Source organism: Natrix helvetica, assembly GCF_964273705.1.
Source record: "Natrix helvetica genome assembly, chromosome: 3".
NCBI classification, from domain to species: Eukaryota; Metazoa; Chordata; class Lepidosauria; order Squamata; family Natricidae; genus Natrix; species Natrix helvetica.
Window position 1 is genome coordinate 89,892,926 of NC_138549.1, and position 16,642 is coordinate 89,909,567.

Genomic DNA, 16,642 nt, shown 5'->3' on the forward strand with positions numbered 1-16,642 from the left:
TTGCAATTACGGATGTGCATAGCTATATATGTGCCCTTTCATCTTATTACTCTGGATAGGAATAATGCATACCACACCCTTTCAGCAGATGTTATATCTTGTGCAATTACAGAAATGGCACCCTCCCCCTATAGGTGATAAACCACCCCTTGTAATATGCCCTTGCAGCAAAAGTAGACCTTCACCAGATTATAAGGTTAGGGCTGTATCAGTTCTGCTCTTGAGTGTAAGACAAGACTTCAGTTCTATAATAGATCTCTAAAGAAAGTCACCAGTTGTACTGACAACTTAAAATAGTTTGTTTATTAGCAACATCAGCACTTTGGTTTATAGAATAGATTTAAGACTCTGAAAAGAACATTTCTCCTCTTCGTGTCCTGGAAAATCTCAGCAATGTAGAGAATGGACTGCTTGTAAGACTCTTTTAGGTTGGGATGTTTCACTTCAAACCTTGACTTGTTTATACTTTTAAGCAAAGAATGAAGATGAGAGACAAATCAGAGTGTGAGATGCAGGGCCTGCATTTCCCATCTTAGCATAAGGATTTGCCTTAACAATAATGTAGTTTTCCATTAAGTAGAAGTTTATTGTTTAATAGCATCAAGGCCTGGGATTCCCAGCTTCATACAAAAACACTAGGAAATACTGCATAACCTAGGCTCTAGGCTATTAATTGTAGTTCTAACAGAATTGCATTTCAGAGTCTCTAGCAAACATCATTTCTCAAAGTTCATGACAGTTAAGCCACTATAAAACTGAGAACTGCTTGTAATACAGACAAGTCTTCTGAATGGAGGAAAAACCTCTTCAAGACTGTTGCTGAAAGATTAAGAAACAGTTTCTGTTGGTGGAGGTTGTTTCTGTTTTACAATGATGAGATCATGTCTGAACGGAGCAATGTAACCCTAAAGAACCCCAAAGGCGGCTTGAATAATTCAGTGGTTCCGATTCCAACATAAACGTGTGCAAAATTGAGCTGTGCCAAACAAACATACATACATAATCAACAAAATTGGAATGTATCAGTATGTATTTTTTTTAAAGACAACTGATGGAACTGACAATCAAGTGGTACCGATAAGGGGATCAGATAAATTGGAAAATAAATCAGCAACATGCCTTGAGTACCAATTGAAGGGTAACAACAATGGAAGGGCCTTCTGTCCTCCTGCTCTGGTGGTGATTATACTGAATATCACCCTAGGACAGAGGTCTTCAAACTTGGCGACTTGTGGATTGGATAGCTGGCTGGAGAATTCTGGGAGTTGAAGTCCAAAGTCTTAAAGTTGCCAAGTTTGGGGACCCCTACCCTAGGAAAAGAACATGGGTTTTGACAGGTCTGATCCTGGAGGCTTCCGCCTTTTAAGAAAAAGAGCACATGAGATTGCAACACGTATAATGAGGAAGCTGGTTTTTTTTTTTTACTAAATAACTAGTTTGATGAAGATTTCATTTGTTGTCTTAGACCGGATGCTTAGTTTGGTTAATCTACCAAGAAAGACCAATCTTGACACTCGGCAAACACTAAGTGTACTGTTTTCAAGTCAGATTCTTTGTGAAGGTGCTTGTAAAATAGTGGGAGCAGAAACCTTGTCATTGGCTCCATGGGATACGACAAAGCAGGTAGAATCAAGTCCACTCCATACTTAGTTTAGCTATACTTAATATTCATTTGTTCAGTAACCATTTGAAGGTATGACTGCACAATTTGTGACCTTTTCTCAAAGTTTCAACCGTTAGCAGTTCCCTCAAGTGAACAAAATTTGGGCCCACCTCATTTTTTATAACCTCATCTGCTGCCACCAGCTTTTATATCACCCAGCCCTGCCCGCAGCCATTCATGCTGCACCATGCCCCATTTCTACATTGTCTGAGGGCTTCTTTTGTGCCAGTTCAGCCGGGGCTTCTTCACATGCCACAGTCTCCATTCATGTCCTGCACACGGCCTCTATTTGTATAACAGCCAGGGCCTATCTGTGCCTCACGCTGGACCTCCATTCCTACCCACCCAGGATCTATTTGTGCCCTGCCCAAAGCATCTAACTGGGGGGTTTTTCACATGTCAGGCTTCTTTTACAACTTTTGGCTATGATGGAAAAGGAGATCAAGGTATATAAATCTGAGCCTATTCTTCTTTCTCATTACAATACACCAAAGACTCACTATGCTTGACTGCAGTCACAAGCAATTAGTTGTGAACACCTTGCATACCTCAAATATTAATCCACCCAGGATTTGGTGATAAGATGTTCAAGTGCAAATTACATCTGCAATGACTACATTCAGAGAAGACTTCTTCCTCTGGTAGACATATTTCTGGAATATTCTCTACAGTACAGAGCTCTGTTTACATTTTCTTTGTAACATACTGGAAATAAATCCTTCTGAACAGAATTATTTCTCTCCAACCAAGCATGAGTTTTTTTTATAAACTAGAAATTCCTTATTTCTTGACTTGCATGACTGTTTACTATCAAAATAATTGATTTGCATGCTACATTTTCATGGAAAACCAAGTCCAAAATATTTCACAACCACACATTTGTCACTTCATGGGAATCCAGGATGCTGTACTTTCTTAACAGTTAGAGAATCGGAGGAAATAATTAATAGAATTTTTAACCCTCCCACTCATTAAATTCCTATAATTCTTTGTGGGAAACCAGGATGAAGGGGAAAAATCCCTTATTATTAAAACAGCATAAATTTGATCTTTCCCTCTCTTTGTAGATAATTATGAAGGTATTCATGAAAGAAAGATTCATGATAGAAACTACTTCATGCAAAATTGTATCTGGTTGCAATTTGCAAAGACTTACTAATGTAGATTTAGGAATCAGAGTTAACATACAAAAGGAGAGCTGAAAAAAGATTCATAGTGTCAGAACATAATCTCCAGACTCATGTTCTGATTATAACTAAGAATACTAAAGATGGAGTCAAGAGACTCAAAATAAATTTAAATAAAACTGAATCCTAGCTAAAGTGCTATTTTAATTCAGTCTTCTAAAGAACAAGTTCTATTGCCAGCAATAGCAGCATAGGTTTGAGGAGCACAGAACAGTCACCACAAAGAAGTATCTTTTATCAATGATTGGTTGCTGTTTTGCTAGAAAGAAGTCCTAAGGACAGGGCAATCTGACTTGCAGAAGCCATTACCTGCAACTAGGAAACAAACAAGATAAAGAACACTTTTTTCAGTCTGAAAGCATTTAGATGATTTTTGAAAAGCAGAATAGAAAGAATCCCAGTTGCTACAGCAACCATATATTATTCTACTTAAATATGTTACCTAAATTATTTATTTTTAAAGATAATTATTTTCGTTTGAGCTAGGGCATTTTTTTAAGGCAGATGCCAGCAATTTCATCTCAATAAAACAGAGTAAAAAGTAGATACTTTACATACAATATAAGGCTGAAATTTAAAAAAAAATGTAAACATGGAAGTGGGTGGGGTAGAAAGAGAAAGCTTATATAAATATAAATGTTTACATGTAATACATACTGTATATTCCAAAATGATCCATATATAAAATGTCAAAATACATCAAAATAAGATAAAGATTTGAAGGCATATTAGTTAATGTACAAGGCATTTGGCAGAAAGTTTGCACTGAGTGCTGAGAATATTATTCAGCCTTCATCTGTTCTCTAACATCCAAAGGCAGAGTTTCAAATAAGGTGTCTTCAACCACAAGTCCACCCTTTTTAAGAGCTCTGCAGTCACCAAGTTCATGGGGAAGAAACTCCAGGTGATTTCCTTTAATGTCCAAGTAAGATAGCAACACTAGATTTCCAATTTTAGGTGAAAGAATAGACAGGTTGTTTTTCCCAATCTTCAATGTCTTGATTTTTTTGCAAAAGTACAGCTCATCTGGCACACTCTCTACTTTGTTGCAAGAAATGGAGAAATACTGTAAACTTTGTAGAACCCCAATTTCAGGGGGGATGAATCGTATGTCATTGTTAGATAAGTCTAAATATCTAATTTTGTTGCATAGGAAAAGGTGGGATGGGAGAACTTCTATCTTGTTGTGACTAAAAGAAAGCCGTTCTAGACTGGTGAGCTTCTTTATGTGCTCAGGGATATAAGTTATACTGTTGTGCCATAACTTAAGGATTGTAAGTTTTCTAAGGTGTTGAAAGCTAACAATTTCCTCTATTGATTTCAGATTGTTTTCCTTAAGATCCAGCTCCTGGAGAGTGTTAAGGCTGAAAACAGCATGAGGAATGCGTTCCAGATCACAGTGCACCAACTCTAATTCGGTCAAGTTGACCATTTTTTTCAGGTTGTTGAGCATTACTAGTTTAGTGCCATCATTATGAATGCACATTTTTTGAAGGTGACTTGAAACATCAACTATTGACTGTGGGACTTTGGACAGGTTGCTTTTAATGTGCAGAACTTTAAGGTTCTTCAGCTCTCGAAAAGACTCCAAAGTTATATTTTTAGAAATGTCGTGGCATAAAGAACCAATTAAGCTTAATTCTTCTAAATTTCTGAGCCCGTACATCCAAGGTGGAAGCTCTCTGAAGTCATCAAACTTGACATTCAAGACTTTCAGGTTTTCTTTTAGAAATGCCAAGGCTGCGCTGTGAATCTTTGCAGAACATTGATATAGGGAGAGCTCTTGGAGATTGTCAAGTTGCACAATGGTAGCCGGTATCATGACATTATTAATAATTTCAAGTTTCAAGGATTGAAGCTCTGTAATTTCGAAGACTGTATCAGGAAGTCCAGACAGCATAAACAGTTGCAGTTCCAAACGGTTATGGGCATTCATTTGCAATCTTTGCCGGAGTTTATCGGCAGTCCATTCATTGTTTAAATTCAGCTGCTTCAGTTTGTTTTCACTGACCTCTGAAAGAAACACAGCAAATCTCTTTGAGTAAAGAGGATCATACTGATCTATCATGTGGAGCATAAAAGCAAAGTCATTCCTGACATCTGGGATATCATCAATTCCAGTCTCTTGCCGGACGTACTCAAACGAATATTCTTTCAGAGAGCGGTAAAAGAGCCAGTACAAAGTGTAAAGGCACGTCAGTCCATAAATACTTACAAAGCATAAGTAGCAGAATGAGAGTTTAGAAAAAAGATGTGCCATTGTATGATTGCAAGAAAAGTGCTTATATCCTGTCATGTCTTGAATATCAACATTGCAATCCACTGTAAACTGAACTTTTGAAACCAGCGCACTGTTATATGCAATAATAATGAGAAACTTGATCACTTTCAGCACTGTTTGGCGAACATACATAGCATGTAGTAGGTCACTTTCCTCAACATGGAGACGGAATTTCTTCACCTTCTCAAATAACGCTTTAGCTTGTTCTCCTTCTTTTTTATCCAAAGCCCCCGGAGTTCCTTTATCCACAATGTATTTTTCAGATATGGATTTTAAGGACTGCGTCCTGACCAAATTGCCTTCTGTGCTAGGCTGGACCGTGTTTGACCGGTTGATATTGTTCTTCCTGTTGTCTTTCCCCTCAGAGTCTTCTCCAGAAACCTCTGACAAAGCCCTTGTAGTCCAAGGAGAGTCAAAACATTTCCCCAGAATGGAAATGAAATGTTCAATTTTTGAGCTGGAGCCTGGGAACTTGAACCAAAAGTTGCTACATAGCATGAAGATCAATGTGTGTATAAGGACAAGGTATGGAAAGTACTTTGCGTACCAATGCAAGGCACGCTCGTAGCACATTTGATTTATAAAGCTGTACTGCTGGAGGTCTAAGTCAGTCTTTAAGCCCTTCATTTCAACAGTGGCAGGAGGTGTGGATGGCTTGGGTGGAAGGAACTGAGCTGCACTGGAATCCATATCTGACATATTAAGGTGAGATATATTCGGAGAAGGCTGGACTCTTTTGGGAAGGCATATGATCTTATCCTGCATCGCCTGAAATGCAGACAAACAAAAATTGCATTTTGAAAATACATTTTGAGGCAAGTTTCTCTTTTAGCAAAGGAAGAAAAGGCCAGGCACCTACAGACTTTGAAACATTTCTACCTATAAAATTTCTAGATTTGGAATATGAACCATGCCACCTCCCTAATCACCAGATGTTCTGCAGACGTCAGTTGTGTGTAAAAATGATAACTAACTATAGTGCTATTATATTCTTCTGGCCACCAACATTTAAACCTGACCATCTGTTTCAAAGGCTATTTATCCTTTTCACTTGGTGTTGATTGTTGAACTAAATAACTGTACAAACAAAGAAAATCACAGTATTATAGATTTTATTGCATGTATATATTTGTTAGCCTGTTCCATTCGTGGCAGGTAATAGATGTTTTCTGTCTCTTGCAATATATATATATATATATATATATATATATATATATATATGTATGTATGTATGTATGTATGTATGTATGTATGTATGTATGTATGTATATGTATATGTATATATATATATATATATATATATATATATATATATATATATATATATATATACATACATACACACACACACACACACACACACACACACACACACACACACATATATATTGCTATCCGAGTTTGCAAGTCTCCATTTCACCACAGCCTGTGGGAAAGGAGACATACAAATATTGTGGTTCAAATATTGAAATATACAGAAATATAGATGCACCTTTTAATAAATTTGGCAGCCTGGGGTTTCAGATTGGAAGCCTGGATGGTTTGAAAGGCATAAGATTTCAAGCCATGGGCAAAAAGTTAATACTTTCTCTAAACCAGGTTTTTCTGCCATGAATGATGTTTTGGAGCATATTTCCAACTGTATTTCCCAAAACTAGAATCAGTTTGGGAGGGCTGACTAATAGCATAGATCAGGGCTTTTCAAATATTTTATATTCCACTATATTCATGCAGAATAAAAATTCCAAACCATGAGCCTCTGTATTTGGGTGGCATGAGTCGCTCAAAGGCCCCCTTTATAAAGTCTAGCATTTCAAAAGGCAGCCGTGTTTACTTCCAACGGAAAAATTGGCCACAGATGATTAAATCTTTACAATGAACAGCAACTTTGCTCCTTTCTCTTCTGTAGCTATATCACTTCCCATCTGGGCATTCCGGCAGCCTGGGGGAAAAAAACGGCATGCAAACTATGTCCTGTAGTTGCTTAGCAACAAGGAAGCAAATCACAGGGCCTTCTCTTTACCATCAAAATGGCCAGATGGGTGTTCCAGACTTTTGTTATGGGCATCCCTTCAACCACCAACAGGGGCATGTAAACCCTACATTTATTCAAAGGAGAGCATGAAGCTAACCCTGGCACCTTAAGGCCACCTTAACTTCAACAACAGGAATGGACTGCCAGGCCAACCTATTAAAAGCAGCTGTAATTACACTTTGCTCTATTGCTCTATGGCACTCTCAAGCCTCATAACAGACAGGACAAATGAGGCAGTCCTGCAGAGGGAAAGGACAAGGAGCTATTCTCCATCAACCTATAGGAAATATGCAAGTCAAAAGGTCCATATAGTGGCTTAAATGTTACCAGTTCCAGTTTTAACAAAAGTTTTGTTTTAGGCCACTTCTACCCCTGCAACCCAAAACACCACTACATTTATCAAAAGAAGGATGATTGTGAATTTAAGTTGACTTCCCACCCCAAAAAGAAAGATACAACATCAATCTGCTTCTAATATTATATTCTCAATAGAAGATAGCTCACACATTTTAAGGGGAAAATATTAGGGTGGGGGAAGTTTTAGTTTTCTTTTTAGGTAAACAGAGAACAACAATGCCCAATTACAGAATGTTTGAATATATACAAGTGTTTTCAAATTCTTTGTTGTGGACCACAATACTTGGCAGAAAATAATTCTTTATATTAAACAATTAGTCCCATGATTAGTAATAAGAATACCGCAAATGACGCATTCGTCTGAATTTCTGATATGATCTGAATAATCAGAGTTTTGTGCCAGCAAAGCAGCTCTGTTTGCAGAAGAGGAAATGAGCAGCAGTATAAATTCAAACATTTGCTTTCTTACTTGCTATTTTCCGGAGTTTTACTCATTAGCACACTGTAGCTCAATGGTCCCCAACCTCTCTAGCTCCACGGACTGGTGGCAGGGAAGGAAAAGGGGATGGTCTTGCACATGCATGCTGCTTGCACTAATACAGCTTCAAACACACACTTGCCCACTGTTTGCATGGCCCGGTTCCTAATGGGCATATATATATAATTTTGTGTTGTATTTGTACTGATAAATAAATAAAGGGAGACTAGTATAGATCTATTTCGAGCTAATACTAGTCTCCCTTTATTTATTTATCAGTACAAATACAACACAAATATAAAAAGGCAACATTAAAAATAAAAATATGGTTTTCTGCCTGCATGGTCTTCTGTGATGAGCCAAAAGGACAGAAAGAGGGAGTGGTGACCTTCCTCCCATATTTAGGCATACCAGGGGTTGTAACACAAATACATATATAATTTTATATATATAAATTTGTGGGACAGTATTTGAAGGAATTAAAGATCAAGATTTTCAATATGTTGTTGTTTCTGGTAGCTTTTAATGAAATGTTTCTTAAGTCTGAATGACAAGGCTTTAAGGATTTGTTTATAGCAATGAGATATGATATGGGAAGGGACTTTTGTTGTTGCATTTTTATAGAAAATTATAAATCACTGGATTGATTAGGAAAGGAAATAAGTTGGTTTACTTGTTTAAGATTGTGTGTATATGTATTGGTAACTGAATGGATTTTTGCTCATTGATTAATGAGTATTATCTGCTAATCGATAAAAGATGAGAATGGATGAAGAAATTTTTGTACAAAATGTTAAAGAGATTAAAATGCTAAACTCTTGTGCAATTATCTTCATATCTGTTCCAATCTAAAGCGACTTATAAGAATAACAGTGGAATGTGTTTTTTCTTCGTAAACTCCTACATCATAACTGCTTATTTTGTAAATCTTTAATACAATCTTTTCTCTTCTTGTCTTCAAATTATTTTTTTTCTCATTCTTTAAATTTAAAAAGTTATGTTCCCCTCCCCTTCCCAAATTAGCACATACCAAGAGCATGAATCTTATTAGTTTTGATCTAAACATTTAGATCAAAAGGAAGCTATAGGGACAAACAAAATTGTATTTAATGAAATTAAATCAAAACAAAAGTAAATATTTACTACCTATGTATTCATTAAGTACCTTTTTTGTTAGCTGGATGTAATCATGTAGCAAGTTTTAGAGTTGTTGGGATTGCATACAAAGCCTGGAGCTGCAATCAACTCTGACCTCAAGCCGTACACTTGAGAATCTTTTCAATGTACTACAAATGTGTGGGCGCAGGTTATGAGAATGCTCCATTTGGACACATATAATTGTGCCAAAGATGCGTCATATAAAGGAGAAGAGCAGGAAAAGCCGGGGGGGGGGGGAGAGTTATACATGACACCAGTTTAGAGTCCTTGTGTCAGCACAAGAGATCCAACTCCACCTTCCTATGAATTCTATTGACCCTTATCTAGTACCACTTAGTGCTGACTGTTAGTTGACTAGATACTTGTGTATAGGCTTCAATACATTGGTTAATCTGCAATCTACACAATGGTCCTGGTACTTTGTGCCTGACTTGAATAGGCTCAAGTTTATATAGATCTATAATTTAAAACAGATGTTAACCTGGAACTATCAGCTGTCAAGTGTAGAGTAGGACAACCAGACCTTATATTAATATGATAGCTAAATAAAAAGGATTTTTGTCAAAGCAAAGAATCAGGACCATTCATAAAGTTGCAGCATAGATTTATACAAACCTATGCACAAGAATCCAGCACTAAATTGATCCTAGATAAGAATTAAAAGATTCTAAACTGATGACATTTTTAACTCCACCCACCAGCTCTGCTTGCTTTTCTCCTATATCATATTACTTAAATGACCACGTTATTCTGGAGCCCACTACTTCAAAACCTGAATAACACTACTGCAAATTGGTCTGCTATGTTACTTGAGCAGATGAACAAAAAACTCTTAATATCCATGATCTTAAAATCTTTTTTTAAAAAACAGCATTTAGAATCTGAGACACATCACAGTCCTGCTTCTATGATATTATTCATTTTTAACTTGGAGTTCTATTTATTTACCTGTAACGTGCAACCAAACACACCAACCATCAACATGGCAACAGAAAGATAGTCTGTAAATACATCCCACCATGGCTTCAAAACACGGAAGGCTGGCTGTTGTTCAGAGAATTGGCGGAATTCAGTGACAGGAATCATTGCTCTGAAAAAGAACAAAAGAGAGAATGTGTGAAATGGTTACTTTTTAATATGAAAAATGTTACTGTTTCATTCAGTGCAACCCTAACGTGCATGCATGCCAGTGGTGGGTTGCAGGAGGTACGCCACAGTATGGGTGTACCGGATCCTGCCCGGAGCACCGGGAATCGTTCCAGTACGGTGCTCCAGAGGGCCCGCCCTCCTTACCCGTGCTTTAAGCTTCTGGCGCTTCCGCACACGCGCATGGTGCATACAGCACCTGCGCGATGCTCCGCTGAGCAGCTGGAGGGTTGCGAAAGCGTCATTTGGTGCTACAACAGGCGTGCATGTAGGTGACTCCGGGGCCACTCCAACCATATCGGTTGGAACGGAATCTGGAACCCACCACTGATGCATGCATACATACATAGAGAGACTCAGTCAGTCTAAACATTTCCTAAAACTTGGCATCTTCCAGATGTGTGAATTTCAATTCCCCTGATTCTTAGCAGTGGTGATATTGGGGGATTCTGTGCATGGAACACTATACAAAAAAAGAGATGCCAGGGTAGGAAACAATAGTCTAGAAGTGATGATGGAATTTGAAGAACTATGGAAGTATTAATGTTTCCAAAGTTTCTTATTGATCACATGATCTCCTAGGGAATGATTGGTTGTTCAAAGCCTTTTAAGGACGGAATTCATCAGACACTGCTTCAAACCTGGATGTTCTTTCCATGACAAGTTAAGCAAATCAGTAACCAGAACATCTGTATTCCAATCTGTCTGACTAAGCTTCTACCATCAACCTCTTCTACTCCTTACTTAACTTTTACAAATTCAAAATTCTGTTTTCACTCCACTGATCTGCCTGAAGTACCTCATTTCAGAATCAAGTGCCAGCCCAACTGGAAAGACTTCTATTAGTTATTTTGGTAGCAAGCCAAAAGTAGAAGTAATAAATGCTACATAGATAAGGATCAACAATAGGGCAGCAAATTTGTTTGCTAGTTGTTTTCTGCCAATTCAAAAATGAGTGAATAGCAATTTAATTCAGCAATAGGAAAGCCCCAGACTCTTCTTGCCCAACAGCTATACGGGAAGAAGACACATCAAGAACACACAGGACAGTCAATTAAGTTAGAAAGGAGGGGAGTTTCTTGGAAATATGACTGATGACTTAGCAGGAGCAAAGGGATGGGAGCCAAGAGAATAAAAGCTTGGGACCCATTCTCTTTCTTTAAACATTAAACCACAATTTGAATAAACTACAACTGTCTGTGATCAGACAGAGAACTAAGTCTTAAGTTATGTCTTTGCATTCAAAATGCCAAGCCAATCAGATAAACCACATTATAGGTTAGACCCCATGTGTGGACATTCAAGAGAAAGGAATTCATTTACTCAGAAAGAATTATTCATTTCTTAGTCTCTAATCCCACTTCCCAAAAGTAAATCTTAGACTCCACCCAAGAAATGTAGAAATTATAGTGGTTTATGCTAATCAAGAAACAAACAAGCCTATCATTTCTTCTAGCTTTGCTTTCAGTCTTCCTATATTGCATCCTGAGCTGTTATTTTAAAATCTACCAGCCTAAAAACTTTGGTACAGATAAAATCAGATTATATATAAAACAATGTTTTGCCCACTTGTAAATCTCATCATGTCTTTTTACAGAATAAGCTATATAGGAAAACAGCAGGATCATTTATAGTACAAATGTTGCTTCTGCCCCAATTAACTTGAATCTTCGTATTTTTTCCCCAAGATGACATTAGACTTAAGTCTCCAACTGAGTAAACAGAAGCAGAAACATGGTTAATGTTTGGTAATTAAAGGCCTGGAAGTAGGCTTAAGCCAGGACATAGCACTCAAATGGGGATGAGTAATGAGGAAAACACACACACACACACACACACACACACACACACCTATCTTGATTCTACAACAGTTTAATCTTTGAATTGTTTTTTCCCTAATTGGTCTTCATCACATAAATAAAGTAAAGCTATAAGGTTGGTAGTACAGATAGCATTGCTTGAATAATGAAAGTCTATGTTGAATTCCAAAAGATTGAGAGAGCCTATGCACCAGGATATATTCTAAGTTAATTCGTTTACCTACTGCACACTGGCAACTCAGGAGTCACTCCTGGATGAAGGTTTGAGATTGAAATAGGTTGAGTAGCAGTTAAAAAGTTGATCAGGAAGAACACAGAATAAGAGAAAGCAATTGTATAAAAAAAATATATCTAGCAACAGCACTAAATTCAAGTTAAAGCCTATGCATCCTCAGTTTGCTTCAAACTAACCTGTATTATTAATAATTCCTATATATGTATTTTCTTTTTGTGACCACAGTACTGTTATAGAATTCTTTCAGATGAGTCCAAGCTATCAGGCTCAGCAGTAAATCTCAGGTCTCCAGACACTTAATCCTTAATTCGGCTTTCAACTAGACTTGGCAGAAGACTCGCAGACACAACTTAACTAGACTGGGAGTTTCAGAGTGAAGGCAAGAGTAGCAAACTATAGTTTAGACAATTTTTGATCAACCAAGTTCCCAGTGTTTCTCACATGTATCGCAGTGGTAGTGTGGGCAACCCCACAGAAATTTAAATTCATTTTTCGGCAGTTCTAGCCCAAATAGTATAATGTAGTATAAGAGCAGAGGCTGCAGAGGCAGAAACCAGTGGTTTATGGGGTAGAGATTGTCTCTAATATCTCATCCATCTTTTCAAGCCATTAAACACCTTGTCACTTTAAAAAGGTAGAAAAAGAATCCGAGAGTTTAAATTTGGTCAATAGCTAGCTAGATCTCTGGCTTCTTTGCACTGCAGTATATATACTCATCTATTGTGGTTGATTTTTGTCTGCAGTAAAGAGACTATTCTCATTATGGGGCTTCTCTACATGGGGCTTCCCTTGGGTCGCGCCCGAAGACTGCAGCTAGTCCAGAACGCAGCCGCGCGGGTAGTCATGGGGAGTACTAGGTACTCCCACGTAACACCTCTCCTGCGCGAGCTGCACTGGCTACCTGTGGTCTTTCGGGTGCGGTTCAAGGTTCTGATTACCATCTTTAAAGCGCTCCATGGCATAGGGCCTAGTTACCTGCGGGATCGCATCCTCCCGCACACATCCCTGCGGCCAATCCGCTCTCACAGGGAGGGCCTTCTCCTGGTGCCGTCCACGAGGCAATGCCAACGGGCGACACCGAGGAGTAGGGCCTTCTCTGTGATGGGCCCAACCCTCTGGAATGACCTCCCCCCCGACATTAGAACCACTACTGACCTCCGCTCCTTCCGACAGAAACTGAAGACACACCTGTTCCGACTGGCTGGTTTGGCATAATTTACAACGTCTGCCCCCCTGGCATATACTTTTTACGGGTTTTTAGAGGGATAGTGCATAAATTGTATGATATTTTAAATTCTTATATTGTTTATTTATTAGCTGTACAGTTTTGGCCTATTTTATCCTCCTCCTATGCATACATGTATTTTATTTGGTGTTTTTTAATATGGACTGTACACCGCCCCGAGTCCCTTTCGGGAGAGGGGGCGGTATATAAGTGCTAATAAATGAAATAATAAATGAAATTATATCTGATCTTGCGTGACTGTTGAAATTGGCACAATCCGCTTGTTCTCTTTCTCCTGAGATAACCAAGTTTTCATCAGCTCAAAGTCCTGAAATACTACATCAAGATTTGGAAAGGATTTAGAAGTGGGTTACTTTGCAATCACACCCAATGCAGCTATTGTACAACTAGAGGTAATCCTTGACTTACAACAATTCATTTACTGACTGTTCAAAGTTACAATGGCACTGAATATTTTTACACTTTTCCACACTTACGACTGTTGCAGTTTCCCCATCATCGCATGATCAAAATTCAGGTGCTTGTCAACTGACTTATATTTTCGAAGGCTGCGGTGTCCCATGGTCATGTGATCACCTTTTGCGACCTTCTGACAAGCAAAGTCAATGGGGAAGCCAGATTTATTTAATAACTGTGTTACTAACTTAACTGCAAGGATTCACGTAAAGACTGCAAGAAAGGTTGTAAAAATGGGGCAAAACTCACTTAACAAATATCTCACTTAGCAATATAAATTTTGGGCCTCAACTGTCGACATAAGTCATGTGCCCTATTTTTTTTCAGGAAAATGTAAATTTCGTACAACACACAGAAAAAAAGCATAGCATGGGGACATAATACAAACTGTTAACCACTTCACGAGCAGTCTGTCAAATTTGTGTACCCAGAGCATAGTACAATATTTGTACATAAGGTCTTATAATGCAAGCTTCCCTAAAGGATCTGCAAAGCCATTACTTCTGGCTTAATGCCTGAATTGATTTCAGAAAATCATTTGGGGATAGTTGCTAATTCGATGAAGTGGAAATTTTTGAATCCACACCAAAGTTATGATTCCACATAATATCAGGGGGCATAATTAAACCCATAAATGGAGTACTTTGTTCTTTGGGATTCTGACTCCAGGCAGCAGGTGAGGAGATTACATGACAAAGTGTTCTTTCTTAACAAAGAAACAGAATGTGAAGGAAAAGCTGGGAGATTTTTATTATCTACTTTTTCTGTCTACTGTGTGTGAATCATGATAGGTCCGCATAGAAGCAATATGAAATAGCGTGGTCTGGTAATAGAAACACCACATTATTCATTGTTTCGAAGGACTGGTTGATTATTCTGTGCATTTGAAAGCTAAATGGAGTTAATTACTTTAAAGAGAAATGCAACAACGTCAAATCTTCAACAAATACAAATCTTCTTCAACAGAGCTGAAGAAGCTTCTTGGATGAGAAGCGAAACATTTTCAAAGAAAAACCAGAAAGTCCAGTTGCCTCTTGAAAAAGCACCTTTGGCACAATCATGACCTGGATGACTGAGAATCTCCATAGACATTTAGTGATATACTTTGGGATGAACATGGTTAAAACATTTATTCTTTTTAGTTTACATTACATATAAAAGATAGGTAGGACATACTCCAGCAAAAATAAAATGCCGCTGGAATTTCTAGATTTCCCATTTGTATTAAAACTGTACCGGAAAGTATTTGTGGCAGTTTGCTGCCCAAACACACTTTTAATTGCCTGTCCCAACTCTGCCTTCCCTAACCAAATAATCTCTAACCATTTTAGTATTGCAATCAATCTTACTTTTGAACAGATACATTAATAATCACGTTGTTGGCTAACACAAAGGTCATTTCCACACTAGGGATTTAGAGCGTCTCCCACAATTGTTCACAATTGTGCCAAAACAACAACAGTGAAGCCAGGCTTTATATCACTTCAATGTTTGGGTGGTGCTCTGAACACATTATAAATCACTAGTGTGGAAATGAGCTACATTTCTTAGAAACTTATAGAATCAGATGCTAAAAGGTACATTGCTAGATTACAATTTGAAGTAAACATCTGTGTTGCTTCTTGCGATGTAAGCTTTAGTTTCCACTCAGATCACCTTTGTTCCTCTCTAGGTTTATTTTTAAGGCAAAAAAGAACCATTTGCTGTAATAAGCAAGCAAAGTGATGTTCTGTAATAAAATGTTCATTAAATACTAATACAAATCTTAATTTGTCTCAGCATCTGGTTTATTTTTCAAAAGTTGCATGTCAAATCAAATGTTTGCATTTCTTTCAGGATGCCCTTCAATGCTAAGGCGTCAGGTATAGTACCAACTGTAAGTGCAACAATGAACCAGACAACATAATTATTGTTACACCACAGTACTCCCCTATTTTTTAATTAATACAAAACAAGCTCACTTTATTGTAATGTGCATATTGATTTATAATTCACAGAGTCATCTGGAAAAGTCACTAGGAGTAGCACTCAGAATAGCTTCCTGTATTAGCTTTAACAATCATTTGTCTTAATTATGGAATCCAGAATCTTGTTTTAAAATTTATGGATTTGATCTACTATACAGTAAAACATGCATGACAGCCAAGGATTACAATGTTTCAAGTAAATTTAAAGTGGTAGCACCAATAGCTAATGAGATGACATATAAATCAGGGTTGAGCATTGTAACCTTTTAATTTTATTATTTACTAACTCCAAATAACTACTAGTTATTTATTTGTTAACTATTTTGGCTGGAAAAAGTAAAACCATTATTTCTTTTTCGCAATTACTGTTTACTTCTTGTTTTTAATTGCAATTTCCCCCTGTTGTTAACTATTAATCTAACACAATTTAATTTCTGGATCTGCTTAATTTAGCAAAATGGTCATTATTCTTTTCTCTCTTTAGACATTCTGGCTTCTTTTACAGTAGAGCCAAATAATGCTATCTACTATTATGATTGAAGGAGCTCTGTGGGATGATGAATGTAAGAAACAGTGTTAGGTTTTGCAGTACTTTCTGTTCAGAGCAGGATGA

The 16,642-nt window shown here is 37.6% G+C and overlaps 1 protein-coding gene across 3 annotated transcripts in view; it reads right to left on the bottom strand.

Moving 5' to 3' along the window:
* Positions 1-565: 565 nt before the first annotated feature.
* LRRC8C (leucine rich repeat containing 8 VRAC subunit C) overlaps positions 566-16,642 on the bottom strand; it is a 31,974-nt gene continuing 15,897 nt past the window's right edge. For 2 of the 3 annotated variants that reach the window (XM_081946080.1, XM_081946079.1), the window contains exons 2-3: positions 10,108-10,249; positions 566-5,899 (exon numbers count right to left, since the gene is read on the bottom strand). In XM_081946080.1, coding sequence (XP_081802206.1) covers positions 3,632-5,899; positions 10,108-10,245 — 2,406 coding nt within the window. In that variant the 5' untranslated portion in view covers positions 10,246-10,249 and the 3' untranslated portion in view covers positions 566-3,631. Of the gene's footprint in view, positions 5,900-10,107; positions 10,250-11,874; positions 12,010-16,642 lie in introns of those variants that run through there. The other variant, XM_081946078.1, reaches the window with a different exon arrangement.